This window comes from Rhinolophus ferrumequinum (genome assembly GCF_004115265.2).
Source record: "Rhinolophus ferrumequinum isolate MPI-CBG mRhiFer1 chromosome 5 unlocalized genomic scaffold, mRhiFer1_v1.p scaffold_110_arrow_ctg1, whole genome shotgun sequence".
Lineage (NCBI taxonomy): Eukaryota > Metazoa > Chordata > Mammalia > Chiroptera > Rhinolophidae > Rhinolophus > Rhinolophus ferrumequinum.
Genome location: NW_022680355.1, coordinates 1,328,016 through 1,353,260, shown reverse-complemented (window position 1 = coordinate 1,353,260; position 25,245 = coordinate 1,328,016). Strand labels below are relative to the sequence as shown.

General features: G+C 40.7%; 1 protein-coding gene across 1 annotated transcript in view; it reads left to right on the top strand.

Annotated features, from left to right (window-relative positions):
- Nucleotides 1–953: 953 nt before the first annotated feature.
- The window catches only part of FAM107B (family with sequence similarity 107 member B), a 194,160-nt gene continuing 169,868 nt past the window's right edge, over nt 954–25,245 (top strand). Inside the window, exon 1 of the mRNA XM_033100716.1 lies at nt 954–1,524. Coding sequence (XP_032956607.1) covers nt 1,111–1,524 — 414 coding nt within the window. The 5' untranslated portion in view covers nt 954–1,110. The remainder of the gene's footprint in view (nt 1,525–25,245) is intronic.

Below are 25,245 nucleotides of genomic sequence, written 5' to 3'. Positions count from 1 at the left end.
AATTAGAATGGGTAACATACTCTGAAATCTTGACCTAAAAGTCGCTATTAATGGTAAAACCATTAGAGTATTATATTTCTCTAACATTCCTAGCAGATGTTTGGCAAAGGAAAAAAAATCTCAATTTTGAGCAGTCTCAGAATCTGGTTATAATTTATTATCATCATTTTCACCATTCACATAATAAAAGCATAAGATCTACGTTTAAAAAGGGGTTATTTTCTGAAATTAAGTAATATATACAGTAGATGGACAGAACACACATTCACACATACATAATATTTGTTTTAATTGTTCATGTTGGCTCATTTGTTTGTTTTTGTTTTTTTAGTGCTGTTGAAAATTAATCAAGGACTTAGCATGGGTAGTAAAAAACAAATTAACAAAGATGCAATTATAGTTACCAGAAGGGGTGATATGGATTCTGAAGCCTGGAAGCTTGTGTGGGAGAAAGATTCAGGATAGCTCCAGAAATGTCCTTTCTGGAGCTTTCAAACCCAAACTTGGATCTCTTTAGACAAAAGATTCAAGTCGACCTCCTGTTTTAATAATGAAACAGCTGTCAAGGTCGAGGACCCTCTTGAGGGTCTTCATTGGTGATGGGTATCTGGGTGGTGTTTGTTTTGTTTGGGGGAATAAATATTTGAAGGAGGTAACCGAAGAAGGTTATGCTGCTGTTATGATGTTATTGATACACAGGCTGACGCTATTATGGCGGATGCTATCAGGCTACATTATCTTTATGCCTCCAAGGTAACCTGAAGCAACTGTCTATTGACTTGGCACAACCATCCCCTGCAGCGTCTGCCCTACCTGGGCAGTGTAACCCAAACCAGCCACATGCCTCACAGACAGCTTTCTTTAGCCACTGACAGCATCGAGGAAGGAAGAGCGTGAAATCACCTGGGATGAACGCTTCTGAAGGGGGATTAGCAGCTGAGTGACTCTCAGGGAGGGTGGCCTTGCCATCTCCTAATCTACTGAGAGGCAACCACTAGAAAGTCCTTCTCTTCGGGCAAGGAAACAGTTACTATAAGGAAACTGGAAGTGATCTGAACCTTTGGAAATTTTTCCGTCCCCTTTGAACTTTGCCATGTTTCACTTCAGGTCATGTCCACGTGGAAAGCAAGGCTGGCCAGAAGACTGAAATCTCCATCTAGAAGGATGCATCCATTTCCATGCTCAGCTCTGCTCGCCTGTTTTGGGAATTCAAGGGAGAATGCTCCCTTTGATCAGCCCAGCACGGCTGACACTCATTCCACCATCTATGACCAGCCTGTGGCCAAAGCGGGCCGACACCCAAGTCACCCGAGCGGGGAAGAAGGGAAGGCAGAGAAAAGGCGAGATTCCGGCACCCGTTCGGAGAGAAATGGCAGTGCCAATCGGAATTCAAGTAACCACACTGCTGTCCAGCCTGCTAAGACCTCTGAGGACGCACTTGGGTCCCTAGATGGTGAATTGGACCGTGAAGCAGCTGCTTTTCAGACTTCTATCCCCAGACCATCAATTATTGAAATGCCAATGGTGAGTGAGTATTCCGGATGCTTTATAGAAGGAATGGTTTTGGGGGAGAGGTCTGATCATTTGGCGAATGCCTTCAGGGAACAAACTTGTTTAACATTATATGTGCCTACGACATTGAGGGGACTTCTTACTAGTGAGAGGAAGTAAAGCCTTTGGAATTCTCAGAAAGTCAAAGGACACGAGGGGAGGCAATGACAGCAAGCACGGGGGCCTTAGTAGCAATGGCCAATATTCACCTTTAATGAACTGCCCAGGGTGCTTCAGAGTCAACAGTGTCTCAGTAAAAGATGAGGAGTAATACAATCTGGGAAAGCATTCTTTTTTTTTATTGGTCTGTGAATTTGTTTATATGAAAATCCATACTATGAAAGGTTGGATTATAAAAATGAAGCAATTGCTTCTACTTGAAATGAATCACGTGACATCAAAGCAACCTGGGAAAATTTGGAAACGGCGATCACTGTATGAATAGCAGTAAAGAAAGGAACTAGCTGATATAACTATTCTTAATATGGGTGCTTCTGCGTTTGTTTTCTGAGATTTAAAGGCAGGAGAAAGAAGTTATTTGAAAAACATGGCTCTGCTGCTCTTATAAGGCAGCATCTTGAGTTATTTATCTCACTTGTTTTTCTGGCGTTACTGAATTTTAATTGTTTTATCGTTGAGACAATATTCTGAATGTTCTGATTGGATTGAGCTGCACAATGATTTCAAAATCTTTGGTAGTCCCAACGTGGGGAGGCTGTGTAGAGACAGGGTTTCTGGAATAGCATTTTGCAAAGACAGCCCCTGCGCGTTTTGGGGTGGATTCCTGGCCAAGTAGCTTCGGACCAGACTTACATAACTCAGACGTCTTTGGGGATCCATTACTAAGATATTCGGATTTTTAAAACATCATTTTTTTCTATTAAGTTTAACAAATCATTTTTGTTTGACTTGCTGTCTTGAATCCAAGAAGCCTCACTAGTAATGGACACCTCCAAACAGTGAAGGCAGGGTTAAAATATTCTACCAGCTTATATTAAATAGTTAAATGGACATAGGATTTCACTAAGCCCTCTGCTATAGCAAGAACTCTAATGTTTTGTTTTCTAGCACCACTAAATCAGACCCCAAACAAACAAGCAAACAAAACCCAAAACATTTGTTCAATTTTCAGTTTAGACCCATACCCAGATTAAGATATTTTTAGTAGTACTGTAGTTAGCTGAGTGGACACCAAGGCCAAATTTATATCTGTTGCATGTTAAAGGAACTAACGTGTACTGTTTTAATGAACCGGAAGACTTCCTGTTGGGTAGAGACTCTAGTAATGCAGGAGCCATCCCACATTGCTAGGTATTACAGCAACTACAGAGAGTTGACTTGATTTTATCTTTTTGTTTTAGGGGTATATCTCACACAGGGCCTCACGGTAATTATGTGTATTCCAACAACCAATTAAACACAGTGAGCTAACCTCCATATTTATTGTCCACTTGATATGATCAAAGCCATGGAGAGACGACAGAGGTTAGGCAGGCTTTATGATGCAACCAGCCCTAACGCAAGGCTGAATATAAATGTCCCAGTGAGAGACACACACGATTGTTCAAAGGAGGTCGGAGGGTCTGGAAAGGTAGATTGCAGGGGAGGTGGGATTTGAGATTGGTCTGCCAGGAAGGTTAGGATTTTTAAAGGCAGAGATGAAGGGGAGGACGTTGCAATAAAAGGAAATTGTATGAACAAAATCCTGGATGTAGGGGAATGTAGCACAGACGTAGATACATCAGAATGGCTGAACTGGAGAGATACCTGGAAAGGTAGATTGAGGCCAAAAGGGGAATGTCTTGAATGCTGTAGTGAGAAGTTAATTCCATAGGCAGTGGCAAAGCTTTGAGCAGAGAAACACCATGCTTGGGACTTCACTCTGGGAAGATAAATAGGTAGAGCCACGTGGGACGGATTAGTTGGGAAGACTGGAGCTGACAGGCCACCGCAATAACCCTAGCCTGAGCACAGTTAGAAAAGGAACAGCAGGAAGGTGAGGTGGGAGGGGCTACGTAGGGACCCCATGGGGTAGCAAATGCAGTAGTTGGCTCTGGGGTTCAAACTAGAGAGGGAGGTGAGACCAAACCGGCAGCCATGAAATGAAAACACTGCAAAATTAAATGCCAGCGTATGCGGGAAGAACAGGTCCTGTGGGCGTGGTAAATGGGCGTCTAATCTAGTTCAAATGTGAGAAATTAACATTTACAGAGTACTTGCTATACACCAGCCATTTCTCTAAGTTCTTTGCGTGAAGTAGCCCATCGTAGCCTGGTCACATAGTCTTATGATTCCCATTTTACAGATCAGGACATAGCCACTTAGAGCGGGTAAGATACCAGCCTAAAGTCACATAGGGAGAAAGACAGGGCCAAATAGAATCCAGTTCCGTTTGATTTCGACGTCCGACCTTTAAATTCTACATGCTTCTCCTGCTCATTATTATTTGTGTGGTGTTGGAGGATTTACAATCAAATATTTATAAGTGATCTCACTTGACATACAATCAAATTTAAATTCTGTGTGTATATATTTACCTATAAATGTATTTATACATATAATAATAGTTTTTACTATTTGCTTTTTATTAATTTGCTGAACCTTTTTCTATCTTAGTTTTATGGTGTATAACACTATGGAAAGGGACACTTCCCATTTTGCACCCTGTGACGACAAGGCTTTGCTGACGACAGTGTGGGATTGCTTTGAGAGCTTCTGATTAAAAGTGCCATAGCACTGCCCAGATTTTTCATTCCCTAGTAATTTTGCCGTGACATGTTTCCCCTCATCAGATGATAAATGACCTTCTTTTGTTATCATCTTGCCCGGAGATAAAAATATTTCCCTTTTGGATGCACTGATCCTCACGTTTAAGCTGCCTTGGTAGAGGCAACAAATAATACTTTTCTTTTTGAGTTCAGCCTCAGGACATAACCATTGTGAAGAAATGGGGATGAACGAGTCCCTCTTTCCATCTCTAGTTACCTGGTGGTCAGACAGGAGGATGACTCATTTACATTTGAAACAACATCTGGTCTTAGGACAAAAGCTCAAGGTAGGCAAGCCAAGAGAACTAAGTGAAAAGGAAAGGTTTCTGTGTGTGATTCCATGTGCACACATCTGTATTTATTAGGTTGGTGCAAAAGTAACTGCAGTTAAAAAGGTTAAAAATTGCAAAAACCACCATTACTTTTGCACCAACCTAATGTAAAGTGATGCCGATTAGTCTTCAGCCTTTTTGTGGTCTTCTCTTCCTGGTCCAGGCCTGAAATCAAGGTGACGACAAGCCCCAAATTGGAATGTGTCATATCTTCTAGCTTCTGATTGTAAGTTTTTTCTTTCTTAGTGGTCTTGCAATTGAAGCGTCTTACAATTGGTGGGATTGTAGAGCCAATGAAATACAAAAGTATGCCATTTATTTTTTAGCCAAGAGTTACTGTGTTCTTACTCTGTGCCAGGACAGGTCTAGCCCCTGGGAAACAAAGATGATGAAGACACAGGCCGTGCAATTGCTTCCGTGCTGGTGGAGGAGGCAGTGGGTAAAAAGGCAGTGTTGGGGCAGTAAGAGAAAGCTTACCGGTCAGCACTGGATGCCACAGGAGCACAGGGAAAAGGTTCTCATCTTAGCCTTGGGAAGACAGGGGAGGCTGAAATACACAGAGGAGAAAGATGGGTTTCTACTTCATTCTTTTATAGTTTCACAGGACCCAACACTGCGCCCTTCCTAGTTGAATGGTGCTGTGTTTCTCCTCTCTCCTTGCCCCTTACCCATGTTGGCAGTGTAAGAAAGGCACTCTTCCTACACGAAGCAGCTTCAAAGCAACTGGGTCGTTTCAGAAAGTCTGTTCATAGCAGTTAAATTTTTATCTCCTTCATACTTCAACAATGCAGCCAGCTTGACACAGGAAGAGAAAGCAATTGTGGTTTGGGAAATCATTCCTGGGTATTTTAACTAAAAGTCAGTTTTACACAAAGAAAAGGAAACAGGCCATCTTGGCGTTGACAATTGCACTACTTTTTGTAACAGGCTGGTTTTGCTACTAGACAGAGAAGTGGTAACCAGGACGTCCCAGAACCAACACGGTGGCCTGGACCAATCCTCACAGGCTCAGGCAGTCACTGCTCCCTAGGGTCCAAGTTCTAGCCATCAAAAAACACAGTTTCATCCTTTTCTAAGAGATAGTCTCTTGATACCCACACTTACAGGAGGCTGATGTTTAAATCAGAATGCCCTGTTAGTTGCAAGCCTTGAGGACTAACTGTCAGTGTAGGGTTGACTAAGCCACGTACTTCCTCCAAAGGAAAATTACACATAAAGAGAAACGACAACCAGAAATGTGTCGGAGAGTATAGACTCAGAGGAAGGGGGAGCTACAGTTTTTTTTTTTTTTTATTGCAGTGAAGTATACCATAACAGTGAAGTATAACATACCATAACATTTACAATTTTAATTATTGGTAAGTGTACAGTTCTGTGGCATTAAGTCTATTTACATTGTTGTGCAACCATCACTACCATCCATCTCTAGAACTTTTTTCGTCTTCTCCAACTCAAACTCTGTACCCATTAAACACTAATTTCCCATTCACCCCTCTCTCCATCCCCTGGGAACCACCATTCTGCTTTCTGTCTCTGTGCCTTTACTCTAAATACCTCATATACATGGAATCACACAGTATTTGTCCTTTTGTGTCTAGCTTATTTCACTGAGCATAATGTCCTCGGGGTTTATCCATGTTGCAACATGTGTCCGAATGTCCTTCCTCTTTATGGCTGAATAATCCATTATATGTATGAGTATATATCACACTTTATTTACACATTCATCTCTGGATGAATGACTGGGTTATTTCCACCTTTTGAGAATTGAGAATAATGGTGTTATGAACATGAGGGTACAAATGTCTCCTCAAGACTCTGTTTTCAATTCTTCTGAGCATATACCCAGAAGTAAAATTGCTGGATCATCAGGTAATTCTACCTTTAATTTTTCAAGGAACTGACATACTTTTTTCTACACTTTATATTCCCAACAGCAACGCCCAGGGCTCCAATTTCTCCACCTCTATGCCACTCCTTGTTGCTTTCAGGAGTTTTTGTTCGTTTGTTTTGATAATGGCCATCCTAATGGGTATGAAATGGTATCTCACTGTGACTTTGCTTTGCATGTGCCTAATGATGAGTGACATTGAGCATCTCTCCGTGTGCTTCCTGGTCATTTGTGAGCTTTGGAGAAATGTCTACTCAAGACCTTTGCCTATTTTTTATTTTTATTTTTGTTGTTGTTGTTGAATTATAGTTCTTTATGTATTCTGGATATGAATACCTTGTCAAATATATGATTTGCAAATATTTTCTCCCATTCCGTGGATTGCCTTTTCAGTCTGTTGAAAGTGTCCTTTGATGAACAAAATTTTTAATTTTGACAAAGTCCAATTTATCTGTTTTTTTCTTTTGTTGCCGATCCTCCTGGCGTCACATCTAAGAAATCATTGCCAAATTTAATATAATGAAGACTTTTCGCTATGTATCCTTCTAAGAGTTTTATAGTTTTAGCTCTTACATTTAGGTCTTTGGTCCATTTTGAGTTAATTTTTGTATATGGTGTAAAGTAAGGCTTCAGATGCATTCCTTTACATGTGGATAACCAAATTTCCCAACACCGTTTATTGAAAAGACTGTCCTTTCTCCATTGAATAATCTTGGCACCTTATGAAAAATCATTTGACCATACATGTGAGGATTTATTTCTGGGCCCTCTATTCTACTCCATTGGTCTATATGTCTGTCTTTATGACAGTACCACACTGTTTTGATTACCGTAGTTTTGTAGTAGGTTTTGAAATCAGTAAGTGTGAGACTTCCAACTTTATTCTTCTTTTTCAAGGTTGTTTTGGCCATTTGGGATCCCTTGACACTCCACATAAATTTTAGGATGGATATTTCTATTTCTGGGGAAAAAAATCATAGGGATTTTGACAGGGATTGCACTGGAACTATAGGTCACTTTGGGTAGTATTGACATCTTAACACTTCAGTCTTCTAATCCATGAACATGGTCTGTCTTCCCATTTATTTGTGTCTAAATTCTTTCAGCATTGTTTTGTAATTTTCAGTATACATGTCTTTCACCTCTTAGGTTAGGATGATCTGTAAGTATTTTATTCTTTTGATGCTACTGTAAATGATATTTTCTTAATTTCCTTTTCAGATTGTTCATTGTGGGTGCATAGAAATGCAATTGATTTTTCTGCATAGGCTTTGTATCTTGCAATTTTGGTAAATTTGTTTATTAGTTTTAATAGTTTTTGTGTGTGTGCTTGTGGAATCTTTATGGTTTATACATGTAAGATCATATCATCTGTAAACAGAGAACTTTATTTCTTCCTTTCTAATTTGGATGGCTTTATTTCTTTTTCTTGTCTAATAGCTCTGGCTGGAATTTTTCAATACTATGCAACAACACTGTGTTGAATAGAAGTGGCAAAAGTGAATATCCGTGGTTCCTGATCTTAGAGGATAAGTTTCAGTCTTTCACCATTGAGTGCTTCCTTTGAGAATGATGTGGGTTTTTCATATATGGCCTTTATTGTGTTTAAGTAGTTTCCTTCTATTCCTAGTTTGTTGAGTATTTTTATCATTAAAGCATATTAAATTTTGTAAATATTTTTTCTGCATCAATGATATGATCATATGTTTTTTTCCCCTTCATGCTGTTAATGTGGTGTGTTATACTGAATGCTATTCTTTTTTTCTATGTTGAACAATCCTTGCATTCCAGGTGTAAATCCCACTTGTTCCTTTTAGTATATCGTGTAATTCTGTTTGCTAATATTTTATTGAAGATTTTTTGCATCAATCGTCATCAGGGATACTGGTCTCTGGTTATCTTGTAGTATCTTTGTCTGACTTGGATATCAGGAATGCTGGCCTCTTAGAATGAGTTAGAAAGTGGTCCCTCCTGTTCAACTGTTTGGAAGAGTTTGAGAAGGATCAGTCTAGCATGTTTGGTAGAATTCATCAGTGAAGCCATCTGGCGCAAGGGTTTTCTTTGTTGGGAGGTTTTGGTTACTGTTTCAACCTCCTTACTAGTTTTATAGGTCTATTCAAATTTTCTCTTTCTTCATGATTCAGTCTAAATGAAGTGGAGCTACTTTGATAGCATCCCCAAAGTAGAGCAATTACAATATGATTACCACTTTTTGAGCACTATTAATAGACTAGGCATGGTGCTAAGTGCTTTACATGGATTAGCTCATTTGATCCTTTTAATACTTTTAATGTTAGTTCCTGATAATCCCAATCAATCCTCTGCCCAAAACCCTTCAATGGCTCCCCAAGTCCCTCAAGAGTAAAAGTCAAGTCTCCAAAGTGGCTCACACGTCCTATACAAAGTATTCCCCATCACCTCTCTGAACTATCCTCCTACTGTTAGTACTTATGGGGAAACTAGGACTCAGGGGAATTAAGCATATGATACATTTCCACTCTAAGGGTAACGCTTCCAGCAGACTGAGAAGCTCAAATCAACAGGTCAAAGTATGACTGCCTTGGGCAATGCAGAACTCACGATACCAATAACTAAATAGCTGCTTGTTCTTCTCTCCTTGTCTAGGCTCCATGCCCATCTTTCCTCTTTTCTTGGCAGAGTCTTTGTTAAAACCTGGGGTAGCTTAATTAATTGGGTTTCAGCTTCCTTGATTAGAATCAGATTCCAGCCACATTGTCTTGAAGATACATCAAGGCCGTGTTTTAATTGGAATTTAGTGTTGGACTCCTGGATGCCTATTCCCAGAAAAACTTTTGGAGGTGTTTACTTCTCTCTATAGGCAGCTTCTCATACACCAAATGGATGTTTATTTTCAATGTCTTATGTTGTCCTGGAGTCAAGCCTTGGGAGTAGAGAGAGCAGCGCTGCTTAGAAGCACATTGTAAACTTGTGTGTAAACGTCTATCCTCATCCCGCCCTAACCTTACATCCTCCCTAGTTAAGCATTATTGTGGGCAAGTCTGTTGGGCTGCATTTCCACTGTCTAGTGCAAAGCAGTTTTCCTGCCTTTCTTTAGAATAAAATCTTCCCTTCCTTTCTCTATAGGCCCTAATAGAAGAGAACAGAACTCTAGGTTACCTATAAAAGCAAATACTCTATTAAGCTCTCTGCTAGACAGATAATTGGACATACCATTTTTAAATAGAAAGCAACTTATAGATCTACGCAATCAAATGTTAGTTTTCTAGTTCTTTCTCATGCTTCTGAGAAAAAAAAACAAAAATCATCAACTGTCCCAGCCCCAAACAAGGAAGATATCTTAATGAACTGGTGGGAATCTCGTCTCATTCCTTTTAAGCCATGATAATTTCTTATGCTAGGTTTTTACTTTCAAAAGATGTTAAATATGTGATAGTGCATGACATACCCACTGAACTCGGACAGGAATTTTCCAATCCAGATACAGTTGCATCCCAACTGGAAAAGAGAGAGACAGCTTCTTGGCTTCCCCTAGAATGAAATAAAACAAACAGTCCTCATCGAACCATGCAAATCGACATTGTACTGCTTTGACTATTGGAAACCATCCACAAAAGACTGCAGAGAACGGCAAAAAGGCAAAATTTTCAGACACTTTAGAGCTGAGGGGCACATATATTCCAAACTAAGAAATGAAAGTTGATTGTATAATTTCATCAAATTTTTCAAGTGCGGTTTCATCATTTTCAAGAGTGGTTACTCCTGCATTTACAATTCAGAGAAGAATGGTAAGTATTTTCTAAGAAGGTGCACATACATTGGAAGGAGAAATGTACAAAAGGAAGCGGTCGGCCTATTTTTGATCAGCCCCTATTTCTAGCTCATCGGAGAGAAACTGACAATCTGCCCATGACTGAGTTGATCCTCTGCCTTCATTTTCATAGGTGACTAAGGAAAGAACGGGTTGATTTGGCACATAGGCAATGGCCTGGAGTGTCTAACCAAAGAACCACCAAGCACATGCCAATTCACTGACAAGACCCATTTCCCCAAATACCTGCATCTGTGAAATTGGAATTTCCAGCCTCTTGATTATATAACATGCAGTTTTACTCCAGTTAAAAAGCGAACGCCAGAATTCCATTCGCTGGGCATGCTGGAAACTTTAAAGTTTCCTATTCTCTAGTAACCACAAGAGCCAGTTGAATGAAAGTGCTATATCAATATCAATCATGGGAAGTTAGAGGTTTTTGGTTTTTTTTTTTTCCAGCTAAGGACATGTGTTAACCTGATCTGAACAGCCATAGGTTTTTTCATTCACGTTTTTTCCTTTCCAAAGAAAATAGAACTTATCAAGTTAACATCTTTTCCAGTGTGAAGTTGATGGACTTGGTTTTGTAATTCCACACCAGAGGAAGTGAGAGTTGGGAAATTTGAGGCAATTAGAGGAAGGGGGAATCTCTATACAGAGCACAGTAGCTACCATGGGAAGTATTTATGAGTTTGTTGGGGGAAGCTGGTTTTTGGGTGTCCCACGTTCAGTTAAAAGGAAAGTGACAACTCAGCTAACTATTAGAACCTAAACACATAGGCATGATTTGGTTGTCCATTGCAAAAAAGAAACTTACCCTCAAATGGGTCACCTTCAGGAGGAAAGTCAGTTTCTGTAACTTACAACATCAAATCTCGGAAAGATGTTTCATGTTATTTATTACTAATAGTAATTAATGTACTACAACTTGCAAGTAATAAACTGACGTTAAATTTATTTTTTATAAAAAACACTGCATAGTTTTATGAAAGATTCAATGTGATATATGCACACTTGTAATTAGAGCTAATTCAAAGTTATCTCTTTTAAAAAAAAAATCACTCATATGTGGTCAAGTAATCTTTGCCAAATGCACCAAGAATATACAATGGGGAAAAGATAGTCTCTTCAATAGTGTTGGGAAAACTGGAAATTGGACCCTTATAACATACACAAAAGTCAACTCAAAGTGGATTAAAGACAAATGTAAGACCTGAAAACCTTAAATCTCCTATGAGAAAATATAGGGGACAAGCTCCTTGATAATAAGTCTTGGCAATGAGTTTTTGGATTTGACATCAAAAGCACAGGCAACAAAAGCAAAAATAAACAAGTGGGACTATGTAAGTCTAAAAATCTTCTGCATAGTAAAAAAACAACAACAATCAACAAAATTAAAAGGAAACGTACATGTTAGAAGAAAATATCTGCAAACAATGTATCAGGTAAGAGGCTAATATCTAAAATGTATAAGGAACTCATAAAACTCAATGGCATAAAAACAAATAAACCAATTAAAATATGGACAAAAGCTCTGTATAGGCATTTCTCCAAAGAAGACATATAGTCAATAAATATATGAAAAGATGTCAACATTACCAATCATGAAAGAAAAGTAAATCACAGCCACAATGAGCTATCACTTCACACCCGTTAAGATGGCTATTATAAAAATTAAAAAAAGATGGCTGTTATCAAAAAGCCAAAAGATATCAAAATGGCAAGGATGTGGAGAAAAAGGAGCCCTCATACACTGCTGGTGGGAATGCAAATTGGTACAGCCACTATGGAAAACAGTATGGAGGTTTCTCAAAAATTTAAAAATAGAACTACCATATGATCCAGTAATCTCACTTCTGGATATACAAGTTCTGACAATTAAGTTTGCGAACTTGTTGCAACGTTGTTGCTAACCTTTTTTGATATCAGAGGGATTGTTCATTATGAATTTGTGCGAACTGGACAAACAGTTAACCAAGCTTACTATTCTATTTTGAAGTGCTGAAAAGGCTGCGTGAAAAAGTTAAATGATCGGAGCTTTTTGCCAACAATTCATGACTCTTGCATCACGACAATGCACCAGCTCCCATGGCACTGTCTGTGAGGGAGTTTTTAGCCAGTAAACAAATAACTGTATTGGAACACCCTCCCTACTCACCTGATCTGGCCCCCAATGACTTCTTTCTTTACCTGAAAATAAAGGAAATATTGAAAGGAAGATATATTTATGACAGTAAGGACATCAAGAGTAATACAATGACAGAAAAAGAGTTCCAAAATTGCTTTGAAGGGTGGACTAGGTGCTGGCGTCAGTGCATAGCTTCCCAAGGGGAGTACTTTGAAGGAGACCGTAATGATATTCAGCAATGAGGTATGTAGCACTTTTTCTAGGATGAGTTCACGAACGTAATTGTTAGAGCTCGTATAGCCAAAGAAAATAAAATCACTACCTGGAAGAAATATTTGCACTTTCATGTCACCTTGGCGTTCTTCACAGTAGCCAAGACATGGAAACAACCTAAGTCTTAAGTGTCTGTCGACAGATGAATGGATAAAGAAAATGTGATACACACATACACACACACACACACACACACACACACACACACACAAAATGGAATATTATTCAGCCTTAAAAAGGAAGTACATCCATCTTTGTCATTTGTGACAACATGGATAAACCTGTAGGACATTATGCTAAGTGAAATAAGCGAGACACAGAAAGACAAATACCACACGAACTCACTTTTGTGAGGAATCTAAAGAAGTTGAACTCATAGTAACAGAGTGGTGGTTGCCAGGGGCTGGGGTTGGTGAGGGAAATGGGGAAATGCTGGTGAAAGGGTACAAAACTTCTGTTATAAAGATGAATGCGTCCTGGAGACCTAACGTACAGTGTGGTGACTACAGTTAATAACGACTTACTGTGTAGTTGGCTAGGAGAGTAGGTCTCAAGTGTCCTAACCCTCCCAGCCCCACCCACCCCCACACACACAGCGGTAACTCTGTGAGAGGATGGATATGTTAATCAGTGAATTGCAGTCATCACTTCACAAGGTATACATATATCAAAACATCACGTTGTACACCTGAAACATACAATTTTTATGGGTTGCTCATTCCCCAATAAAGCTGGAAAAAATGTCACTCTCGCTTGTCTGCTCTCTGGTATACCCACTCAAGGGGGAAAGAAGGGAGACATGAAGCTAGGAGGGGCTGGCCACGTTCCTCACTGAGGGATGGGGGTGAAGAAATCATGCATCCAGAGGCCAAATATAGGGTGAGATCCTGTCTGAGGAAACTCTTGAATGGGAACACCAGTGATATCCCCTTAAGCACCAATTCCAAGAGAATACTTGATTTTGCAAAGGCAAAAATGCTGGTCAGTCATATGCGTGAATACCATTCATTTCACAAGTGAAAAATGAGTTCCAAAATCTCTTGCGCTTATCAGTGAGTCCTCTGGTTCAGATCCAGTTAACCTCATTTGAAACGCTTGCTGTGGCCACCTCTGAATGCAAACTCTTGACGAGGGTCCTTCAAATACTAACTAACCACCCCTGAGCATTGACTCCAAAACGTTCTTTGCTCTCAAGAAGGAACACAAGAAAAAAACGTGCTTCAGTTTAGCCTTTGGACATTGTTGGCTGAGACGGGAGGCGTGGCCCCTCTGCTGCCATCCTGTGAGTGTGAGGACGAGCCTGGAAATAAAAGTAGACAATCGAGAGATGACAGAGCAGGCAGGCAAGAAAGCACCCGGGTCCGTGAGGATGCCGTGGAGCCACTTCGAATGCATCAACTGTCCTTAGGTCCAAAGTGTTTAACTGCAGTATTTGAAAATCATTACAAACTGTTTTAACAACGGTGACCCCGTCCCAATGACCCTGGGAAATTTCCGGGTGGCCGTACAGCCATTTCTTTCTTTTTTTTTTTTTTTTGTATTTCCAGGACTTTATTGGGGAACAGTGTACTCCTCCCAGGACCCATCAGCTCCAAATCAAGTCATCCTTTCAATCTTAGTTGTGCAGCCATTTCAAATTCAGCGTGTTCAGAAATGAACTATCTTTCCCCCTAAACCTGCCTCATATATCACTTAGGATACTTTTAGCTGCAAGAAACAGAAAACCTCACTTAAACTTAGGTAATATGGAAATGGATTATCTTACTTAAAAACAAGCCCTGAGGTAGGGCGGCTTGAGGATTGATGGGTTCAGCAGTTCAATGAAGCCATCGAGTATATAGCTTCTTCCATGTTTGCTCAGCCATCCATCACCTTGGCTCCATCCTACGAGTGGTTTCCTCTATGGTTGTGAAACAGCTACCAGTAGCAGCAGCTGGGCCACGTGCTTCCTTCTTTCCCCACTAGCAGCGCACTTTGGACAATCCCTTCTCTGTCCCTTCTCTGCCACCCTTGTCTCAAACCACCTCCAACCCCCATTCCACCAGGCTGGTGCCCTCTCCTGGGCTTCCCTGGTACTTGGTGTTTCCCTCAATTAAAGCACTTGGTGAACTGCACCCGTTTATGTGTCCGTTTATGTGTCCGAATCTCCACAAGACTGTGAGGATCTTGAGGGCAGAGGTTGTATGTGTTTTTCTTTTTATCTATTACAGGTAGAATAATGCATGGCACGTACAGGGCACTTAATAGATGCTTATTAAAGAAAGGATGAATCAATAAAATCAAAATCCTGGGAGAGGTTTGTGGTACACGAGCCTTCACATATTCTTATCACGTAATCTTGGTTTAGTGTGGCCAATATCTTTGTGTTCTACACATTGTTTTGGAAATGGATGGCAATAATTTCAGACCACGCCAGGGCGTAGGGGCCAAGATAACTTTTCCCCTTGAAGAATAAACTGTTTATCACTCAGGTTGGAGACAAAAGACCCAGAAAAATTTATTTTGAAGTGAACTCAGCCAGAGGAAGCAGTTCCCACTCCACTGGCGTTCTAGTCCATTTTCTGGCCCTTTTAGTGGATTTCCCACATGGCAAGGAACTAACCTCTTTACGCTTCTGTTTTTCTATTTGCAAAATGAGGACAATGGGAGCATTTATGATTCTAGTACTGTATGGGGAAAAATGACTACACAGAATGTTAAGCATTACTGGAGAAAATATAGAATATTAATAACACAGATGATGACACTGTTAAAATAGTAGAAGAAAACAAAGAGATACATATGCCTCATTATTCTGTGATTTAATAACATGTGGAAAAGTATATGGATACTACTGTCCACCTTAATAGGATACCGAGCTGCATTAAAGGCACTGCCAAGAATGGTTTAAATTTTGTTCCCCCACAATGCTGGCTTCACAATGCGTTAGCTTGAATTTTTTTTTTTTTTTTTTTTTTACTGATTTGCAGATAACTCAATACCTAAAAGATGTTGTTAATCTGATTTTAGTGTGAAGCATGTGAGTTTGCACTGAATGGCTTACTTTCTAAATCTGAGATAAAAGCCAATGACTTACGTGTTTCTCGAAAGTAAGACCTAACTGGGGAATAAGCCCTAACCGGGGAATAACCCCTAATTGGGGAATAAGCCCTAGCACGATTTTTCAGGATGACATCCCCTGAACATAAGCCCAATTGTGTCTTTTGGAGCAAACCTTAATATAAAACTCAGTCTTATTTTCGGGGAAACACAGTACATATTATTGTTGAGTTAGGGGGTGTCAAAGGGGAAAATAGTAATCCAGTTTAATGAGGAACCAATAATTTCAAATAAAACGTCCAGCAGGTTATTTCTTCGGTGCTTTCAGTAATTAACGTGCAGTCTAACTTTGAAGCTTTAAAGTCTTCATTCAGGCCTGAGTTCAACCAACTTTAACGGGGGCCTAAAAGGTGCTGAGTTGGCTGCTAGGCATCCCACGAAGAACAAAGTACAATTTTGCCTTTGAGTTGCTTGACATTAAGACAGGAGTCAGGCAAATACACAGCTGCAAGATGAGGTACCAAATGCCAAAATAGCATGAACACTTATCTCATTTTTTTTTTGCTTAGTGTTAAAAGCATTTGTACAAGCATACACATTTTTTTCTTTCCCATCCAATGAAATTTCCATAAGCCCGAGTTTGATCATACATCAGTTTCTCATAATCACAACCTCAAAATTTTCCCATTTTGCTTTCTTCTGTTGTAAGTCCCCATCTGCATGCTGTCCTACATCGTTCTTGACTCCTTTTCTCCTGACTTCATACTTAAGCTTCAGCATTTCTGCTGTCACAGAGTCTCTATCTCCACAGAGTCTCTATCTCCATTCATTCATTCATTCATTCATTCACCTTTCAACTGTTGTTTCAGGGACTGTCAGTTCTGCACAAAACAAAGCAGTAGACTTATTTCCTTCCCTTAAGGTTGCCATCTGTCCAATAGAAACATCCATAAGGGTACGGGTGCCATGACAGAAGTATGGCGTACTAAGAAGGGAGGCAGTGAATTAATGCTGCACAAGAGCAGGGGCTCAAAGCTGAGAAGGTGTTCACCAGGTGAGCAGGGCAGAGAAAGGCATTTTTGGCAGCTAGTGGCTGAGAACCTGACTCCATTTGGCTTATTTGGGAAGGGCATGTCATATCTCACATAACTACAAGTCCAGAGGTTGGCTGCCTGCAGAGCTGCTGAAAGAAGCAGAGCGACAGAATCATGACAAGACAGAGTACTCTGGTGGTCCCTGCAGGCTCTCAGGCAGACCCTGTCATGTCACAAGCCCATTTGGCTCCCCAGAGCATATTAATCTCTCTCAGAATAGATGACTGGATTTTTTTTTCAATGAAACTTTTATTAAGAAGGTAAGGGAAATGAAACAAATATAGAAAGTGTTGAAAAGAATGTTTACAGAGCATAGATTTTCTTTATAAATCCATTTGCTGGCACTGCTTTACTTTTGAGAATACACGTCAGCAGCCCCAGCGGCCCAGCCCAGATGCTTTACTTCAGATAAAAGTTTTGTGTTACTTGAATCATCAGGGAGCAGCCCACTAGCACGTCCTGCAGATGGGGACCCCGGCAGGGTAGCTAGGGCAAGCTGGCCTCACTCCTCTCCTACCCCCTGCAGACATTCTCAAGGAGGTGCCAGCACTAACCTATCTCCTAAATGACTCCTTGGCTTCAGGTCTTTGAAACCAGATATTCTTTAACCAGGCTACATGTGCCAGAGGTCTTCACTAGTCAGACAATATTACGGCCAGTTCTTCACTTGAGAGAGGACTTCTGAACTTCTCAAGCTTTTGTGTGGCACCATCCGTCCTGTGTGACCCTCTGAATTATATCCATTGCTTCCAGAAGCCAAAAGTGAAACCCCTCGTTCTGAGTTCCAGAAGCTCCCTGTTAAATGACCTGCTAGGTTTTTTATTCCTGTCTGAGGGACAGCTTCTAATGCGTGGCTCATCGGCAGGACACGAACGGTTGACAAGTCCTAAGCCCAGGCTGACAGCTCTCCCAGCCTGGCATTAGCACTGTCGTCATTTGGATGATGGAGGAGACATCTTTCAGAAATTAATTGCTAAGTTTCACAGCAACAGGGCGCTTAGACATGCACAGTATCCAGACTGAACACAATTCCCGTCCATTCACTCCTTTATGCTACAAATATTTATTAAGAACAGAAAATGTGACCAGGTACTGTCCTAGGAGCTGGATATCCATCCAGTTGTGGAAACAACAGTCATTGTGGGGCTTCTAGCCTGCCGAAGGAGGTAGACGATAAATAAGATAAAGTAGTAAGTTAAACAGTATGTTATAGATAGTAATAACTGCAGGAGAAAAATTTAAGGCAAAGGAAAGGATATAAAATGTTGGGGGTGCATTCAGAAACTGGGGTACGTTTGTACAATGGAGTATTACTCGGCTATAAAGAAGAAAGAAATCTTTCCATTTGCAACGATATGGATGGACCTAGAGAACATTACACTAAGTGAAATAAGTCAGATAGAGAAAGACAAATACCGTATGATCTCACGTACATGTGGAATCTAAAGAACTGAACAAATGAGCAAAGTAAACAGAAATAGTCTCAGAGGTATAGAGGCAAAACTGATGGTTGTTAGAAGGGAGGGGGGTGGAGATGAGAAAGAAGGGGAAGGGATTAGACAGCATTGCCACGGGGATATGAAAGACAGTTTGGGGAATATAATCAATAATGTTGTAAAGATTTTGTAGGGCATCAGATGGACACTTGTCTTATTAGGGAGACCACTTCATGGACGGTGTAGATGCCTGATCACTGCACTGTACACCTGAGGCTGAAGTTGAACAATATTTTGTGTCAACTATAATTTAATATATATAGTCACGGGATATGGAGTATAGCATAGAGAATAGAGTCAATGGAATAGTAATAGTTATATATATAAGATGTCAGAGGGGCAATAGATTGGGGGCGGGGGGTTATCACTTTGTGGGGATGCAATGTCTAACTATTGCATTGTTTTGTACACCTGAAACTAATAAAGAAAGAAAATGTTGGGGGTGCAGAAATTCTGGACAGGGTGGTTAGAAATGATCTGTCTTCTACTTTGGGTTGATGGCTATCTCAGTCTGTTCAGGGGGCTATAACAAAATACCAGAGACTGGGTGGCTCAGAAACAACAGAAATTGATTTTTCACAGTTCTGACTGCTGGAAGTCTGATTAGGGTAACAGCATGGTCTGATGATGGCCATCTTCCAGGTCTCTGTTCTCATTGTATCCAGGCGGAGGGGGCTCTCTGGGGTCCCTTTACAAGGCCACTAATCCCACTCATGAGGGCTTCACCCTCATGACCTAATCACCTCCCAAAGGCCCCACCTCCAAACACCATCCCACGAGATAAGGTTCCAATATACAAATTTTGGGGGTGGGGAGACACAAACATTCAGTCTATTGCAATACCCATCTGTGTTGGTTGCTATTCTTATTGTTCATGCTATGAACTGAGGAATAGCTCTATCCCATTCTCTATCCCAGTTTTTCTCAACTTTGGCTGCATCTAGAATTGTTTGGGAGTTTTTAAAAGTCACTAACACTAATGCTGATATGAGACTCCGAGAAATTTGTATGTAATTGGTCAGAGTTGGCATTATTGCATCAGTATTTAAAAAGCTCTCCCTGGTAATTCTAACGTGCAACTGGGTTTGAAAGCGACTGCTCTACCTCAGGGGACTGAAGCATTTGTAAGAACCAGACTCTAAGAACTGGCTGATAGAGAGCATGTCTGTGAAGCAGGCGATGAAAAACACCAATCAACGTCATGCAACAGCTTCTTTAAATTCTTTTACCCTCAAAATGGTCCAAGGATCCTTAAGGAAAACAGTGCCCATCACCAGGTGGGAAGGATCCCTGGGAATGTCTCTGTAAAGTGAATGGCAGAACAAAGTAAGAAGGGAAAAGGAAGTATCTGTGATGTATTGTTTTCAAACGACTCTTTCGCCCTCAGTAAGTCATGCCTTGTCAAATCTCCTTTGAAACTTAAAACAAAAATTGCCCTGCCTATCAGCACTTTATGCAGACTTATTCTACCCGCCCCACACTGCCCTGCAAGTATAATCAATGTCATCCTTCAAATTAGGCTCAAAAGCATAGTCATATCCTTGGCGACTAATTGGAAATCTTCCAAAATTTACCTTCAAGTTCCACCACCAGCCTCTTTAAGAAAGAAGGAACCAGGAATGACACAGCAGAAAAGCAAAAAGGATCTGGGACACCAGAGATGTTATTGAACCATCCTTGTAATAAATGTGCCTTTGGAGATAATATATTCCATTTTGTTTAAGCCAATTAATCATGAGAGTAATTTTCAGCTACAAGCATTGCATCTAATACAGGAGGACTTACCATCTCCATTTTTGTAGACTAAACTGTGGCTGAATTGGGTTAAATAATTAGCTAAAATCACATAAAATTTTGTTTTAATACAAAGTAAACTTACTCCTTTACTAGTGGTATGTACATATCTTCTTTATGAAATTTTCTTTGACAATATTGGCTTCTGATTATCCTCTTTCTATTTAAAACCCAATAGTAGGTAGAGCCTGCAGCATACCTCCTAGTATGCAATTATACACTGGGTCATAGTATTCTATAATTGCTTTTCAAATGTTTATCTTTGTCCCCAACTAAAAATAAACTCTTTGAAGGCAGGTCCATAGCTTCTCTGGCGTAGCACAGCATAGGGTACACAACAAATGCTTCATACAGACCAGAGAAAGTGATTGACAAATGCCCAAGTCTGGACCGTACTGACACATTAATAATTTCATTTGATGGGGATAAGTAATTTAAAACTCTCTGCAGAGTCCTTTTCTCCTTGTAAGGGAGGCTGCCAAAAAGTCATACTTTATGTGATTAGCAATAAAATTATAATAACAAAAAAAGGAAAAGGAAGCAGGAGCCAGATGGTTTTGCGAAGAGAAGAAAGAAGGGAATGGAGGGGGCTTTATCTGTCCTATGGAACTAGTTCCAGCCCCATTATTTCAATGAGAGAGCATGTTGTTTTCCCTTTATCTGTGGATGTTATCAGTAAAAGACGCTGCCTGCTTTAACAAATCTTCAACGGTACAATCTTTCCTTTGGTTGCTGAAGATTTTTATTTCCATGGTTTTCACTACATGCTACAGCATTTTAGATGTCTTATTTACACATTACCACTTCTCTGTAGAAGTCATTAGGCAGTGGTTTCTTAGATCCCAAGGATTTCCCTCTCCATTTCTTGATCTTCATCAGGGAATTCTGGATTTGCCTTATCTGGCTCATTGAATTAGTACATCAGACTTCTCCAGAGAAACAGAACCAGTAAGAAGTGTGTGTGTGTGTGTGTGTCTATCTCTCTATAAACTCAATATCATCTATCTATCTATCAATCAATCATCTATCATCTATCTATTGAGAGATTGTAAGGAATTGGCTTACAAAGTTGTGGGGCCCTGCAAGTCTGAAATCCACAGGCCAGGCCAGCAGATAAAAACTCGGGCAGAATTTGCTGTAGTCTTGAGGCAGAATGACTTTTTCTTTGGGAAACCTTGGTCTTTGCTTGTAAGGCCTTTAATTGATTGGGCGAAGCCTGTTCACATTATCAAGTGTATCTTTACTGAAAGTCATCTGATTATAGATGTTAACTGCATCTACAAAACACCTTTGCAGCAACACCTAGATTAGTGTTTGATTAGAGGCCTGGGTACCATAGCCCAGCCAAGTTGACACATAAGACTATCACAGAGTCTGGTGAAGAGAAAAGCATCATGGATTCTGGAGTCAGAAGACCTGGGCTCTATTTCCAATTCTCCCACCACCTTGCTATCTCCCAAACTTTCAGAGCCTGATTTTACGCTTCTGGAAATTCGGGGATGGGGCATAGACAAGAAGGTTCTAAGGCAGTGATGTCCCGTCAGCTCTACAATTCTCAGGACCTTCTGAGATCATTCAGTGTCCTGAATGTCTCCCCCTCTCCTGAAAATTATGCCTGCTCCTTGGTTATGGATTTTGTGCTTGTTACCACAACAGATCTGCAGTGACTGAAAACATGTTCTCTGGGGAAGAATGGCTTCCCTAGGGAAAAAGGAATTGACCGAGTGATTTCTGGAGAGAGCAGTGATAATGGAATTGATTGGAAGGATTTAGGTTGAGGATGACGCTGTAACACTGTGACTCCAGAGCCTTTGCTTTGGGGATCTCTGAGTTCCTTTTATTCCAGTGCTGGTAACTTTACTCTCCTGGGAGCAACTCTGGCCTATTACCTGGTATGACTTGTTCTAGCTCCAAAGAGATTTTTCTAGGACCACTGAATCATTTTAAGCAGAATTTAGACCATATTTGGTTAAATGCTCCTTAGAATTGCCGAGTCACCAAACCTATACATTTGCTGACTCACTTGGTTCAAAGAGTTGGTTTCCAAGTTTCTATTCTTCTAAAATATGCTTTCCCCTGACAGTGAAAATGTTGGCAGACAAACTGTCATAAATCTTTACTCACGTCTTGGCCCTGGCAAGCAGAGGTAACTTCAGCACTGTGTACTCACGACTTCTCGATCTTAGGAATCTAATCCAGACTTTGGTGTTAAGAAGCATTTTTCGTTTTTCCCAGACCTGTATTTCATCTTTGAATGACTGTAAAAGGAAAGAAGTTCATAATTTTCGTATATAACGGATTTCTATAAGAAAAATGAAATGATCCATGTGGTTGCAGACACACAGGTGTGTTGTACCTGACAAGGTACATTTGCATCTTAGTGGAAGAAACCCCAACTCAACAACTGAGGAAAGTACAGCTTTTGCTATTGAAAAGTCCAGAGTCAGGGAAGGCTTTGCAGTGGCTTCATACAATGGCTCAAAGAAGGCGCCGAAGACCATCTTTCCAGGTTGCTTCTCTGCTTTTCACAGTGTCACTTTCTTTCTCTCACTCTCTCTCTCTCTTTTTTTTTTAAAGGTTGGCTCCCTTCATAGTCACTATGTGGCTGCCAGTAGTTCTTAGGGCTTTCACATCCTTGATCAGCTGGAGGGGAAAGATTGGCAGGAAGAGAGAGAATTTCTTTTCCAACCATAAAACAAGCCTTGGACTTTCTCTTGTTGTCCTGACATCCAAGGAGACAGAACTATACTGCTTGGCTAGACAAGTCAGATCCTATCTCCGGAGCTGGGCCGGAGGCCATCCTACCCACAGTGCATTGCTGCTTATCAGGGGAGGGGCACAATGGCTTTAGGGAGGGGCACGATGACCCGAACATGAGCGTTTCAGAAATTATTTGGAGTCATTTTTCCTACCCAGAAAATCTTCTATGAAAAATTTGTTAGTTGAATTCAAGGTAATGTTTTCTAGCCATTACATATGCTACATTTTATATAGGGGAGGAAGATGTTGAAAATTTGGAAAACAACTCACAAAATACTTCCTTTGGTTACCAAAATGAGAAAGCAAGCATATGTTTTCTTCCTTCTTTGAAGAGCAGTAAAATTTCTCTCCTTGTCACTGACAAGTAGATATGAAGTACAAAACTGGAATAAACAGAAAGGTCAGTCATTTAAGTATTTTATTCCTTTCCTCTTGTTTTTCTTCCACCCATCCACACACAATAAATATAATATGGATATGACAAAAACTAAAAAAGAACTCTGTTTTACCATTAAATATTAAAGTATTATAACAGCTCTTTACAGTAAATCTAGAAGTTCCTTCTATATACAGTGAATCTTGCTCAAGCGTCAACACGTCTGAGGAAGACCCATGATTGAGGTGTGGGAACTGGGAGGGAGAACTTATTTGTTAATCTAATCTCCATGTCTTCAGTATAATGGGGCTTTGTACTCTCATTCTCAACTTCTAGTTCCGGTTGCCATGCTGGTTAGGAGGGAATAGTAGAGCTTGGTTTGTCAGGAAAAGGGTGGTCATAAAAACTTCATATATGTGTGTCGGCGCGCGCAAATGTGTGTATGTGTGTGTGTGTGTGTGTGTGTGCACACAAGTAATGACATCTATTACCACTCGTTATTACCACTCTTTTAATAATATCATAAATACCTTCGGAACTAGAAACTTTGTGCTTTAGGAGTACTTACACGTATTAAAATTATACTTAGGCTGATAAAAATTGCCCATTTTTACATTTTCTTTTATACAATATGCTGGTTGAATGGCAGAGTTTACATGAATCTTATCTACCCCATCTTCCAATCACCAACAGATACTGTCACACACGCAGAGGTCCCCACACAGGATAGAATTACACGCCATGGCACACAGTTAGTTCTGTTGGAACTGGCTGCACATATTCCATACCAAACTCTTCCTATTAATAATCAAGGTTTGCTAGAGGCTATATGTCTTCGCCTCTGGACGTGGCCTGGAGAAAAAGCGAAACTCTTGTCTGAACTTTGTGTAAGTGGAATGAAAAGGGAAACCTTTGAGTGTAAAGCTAGTCCCTTCCAGGCCTTCTGTCCCCCCCAGGGTTTCCGAGCCAGGGTGGTTCAAAGGGCCACCGTTGAAGAGGTGAGTGAGGAGCAAAAAGGAAGAAACTCTGACGTCATGGAGATCTGCTGGGCAATAGGTTGAGTCCCTTTTTCCAGGCATCGCTTTCCAAGGCTGCAGCAAAAACAGGAAGGAAGGATGCCCTGTCAGGCCAGAGTGAACGGGTCAGTGTTTCTGCAGGAGTCCGATGCATCAGCAGACAGGAATACTGGGAAACCTGCAGGCTGGGAATGACATCAGGCTGAAATGGAAAAATCCACCCTGGCCTAGTAAATATTAAAAAAGGAGGCCAGTGGGTATTTCAAAAGACATTTGGAACCTGGAGCAAGAGAGAAGCTGTGGAGTCAATCTCTTTTCTGATTCCTTTCATTCTTTTCGCAACCTCCCTGTCTTTGCAGCCACTGGGGAAAGCTTTCTGGTCCTGTTCACAACCCTTCACCTCCTTTGGAGGTAGACGTGGGAGCTCGAGGCAGGTAGACTTCTGTCTGGGCACCTTACAGTCTTTTCTCAAGAACCTCACACTTCCTTGCCCTCTCGTCCCTGCAGCTCTCAGAGCCACAGACCAGGGCAGAGGGACACTGAGGACAAGTCTGGGGCAACTGGCGTTGCTCCAGGGAATTACAAACATCCCAGGACTTCCCACACTTTTTCAAAGGGTTAGCTTATCAGGCCACCCCACTTCACCTGCCTCCTCTCAGAACTCTGCCAATACGTGGCATCCAAGGTTTGTTCAGACTTCCCTTTTCAGGGGTGGTTCCCCATCCTTAACCGATAAGCTCAAAGAGAGACACAGAGGACAAGCTCTGCTGTCAAAGCACGCTCCGCCCCTTGCAGGACAAGGGCCATGTACCGGAAACTATACGAAAACCAAATGGTTTCCCAAAATGTCCTCTAGTTTTAATAGCAAAGTAAATTTCTTTAAAAACTCACATTTGTGGGTCTGCTTTGGAACTTGCTCGTGTTTGGGTTAGGGTCT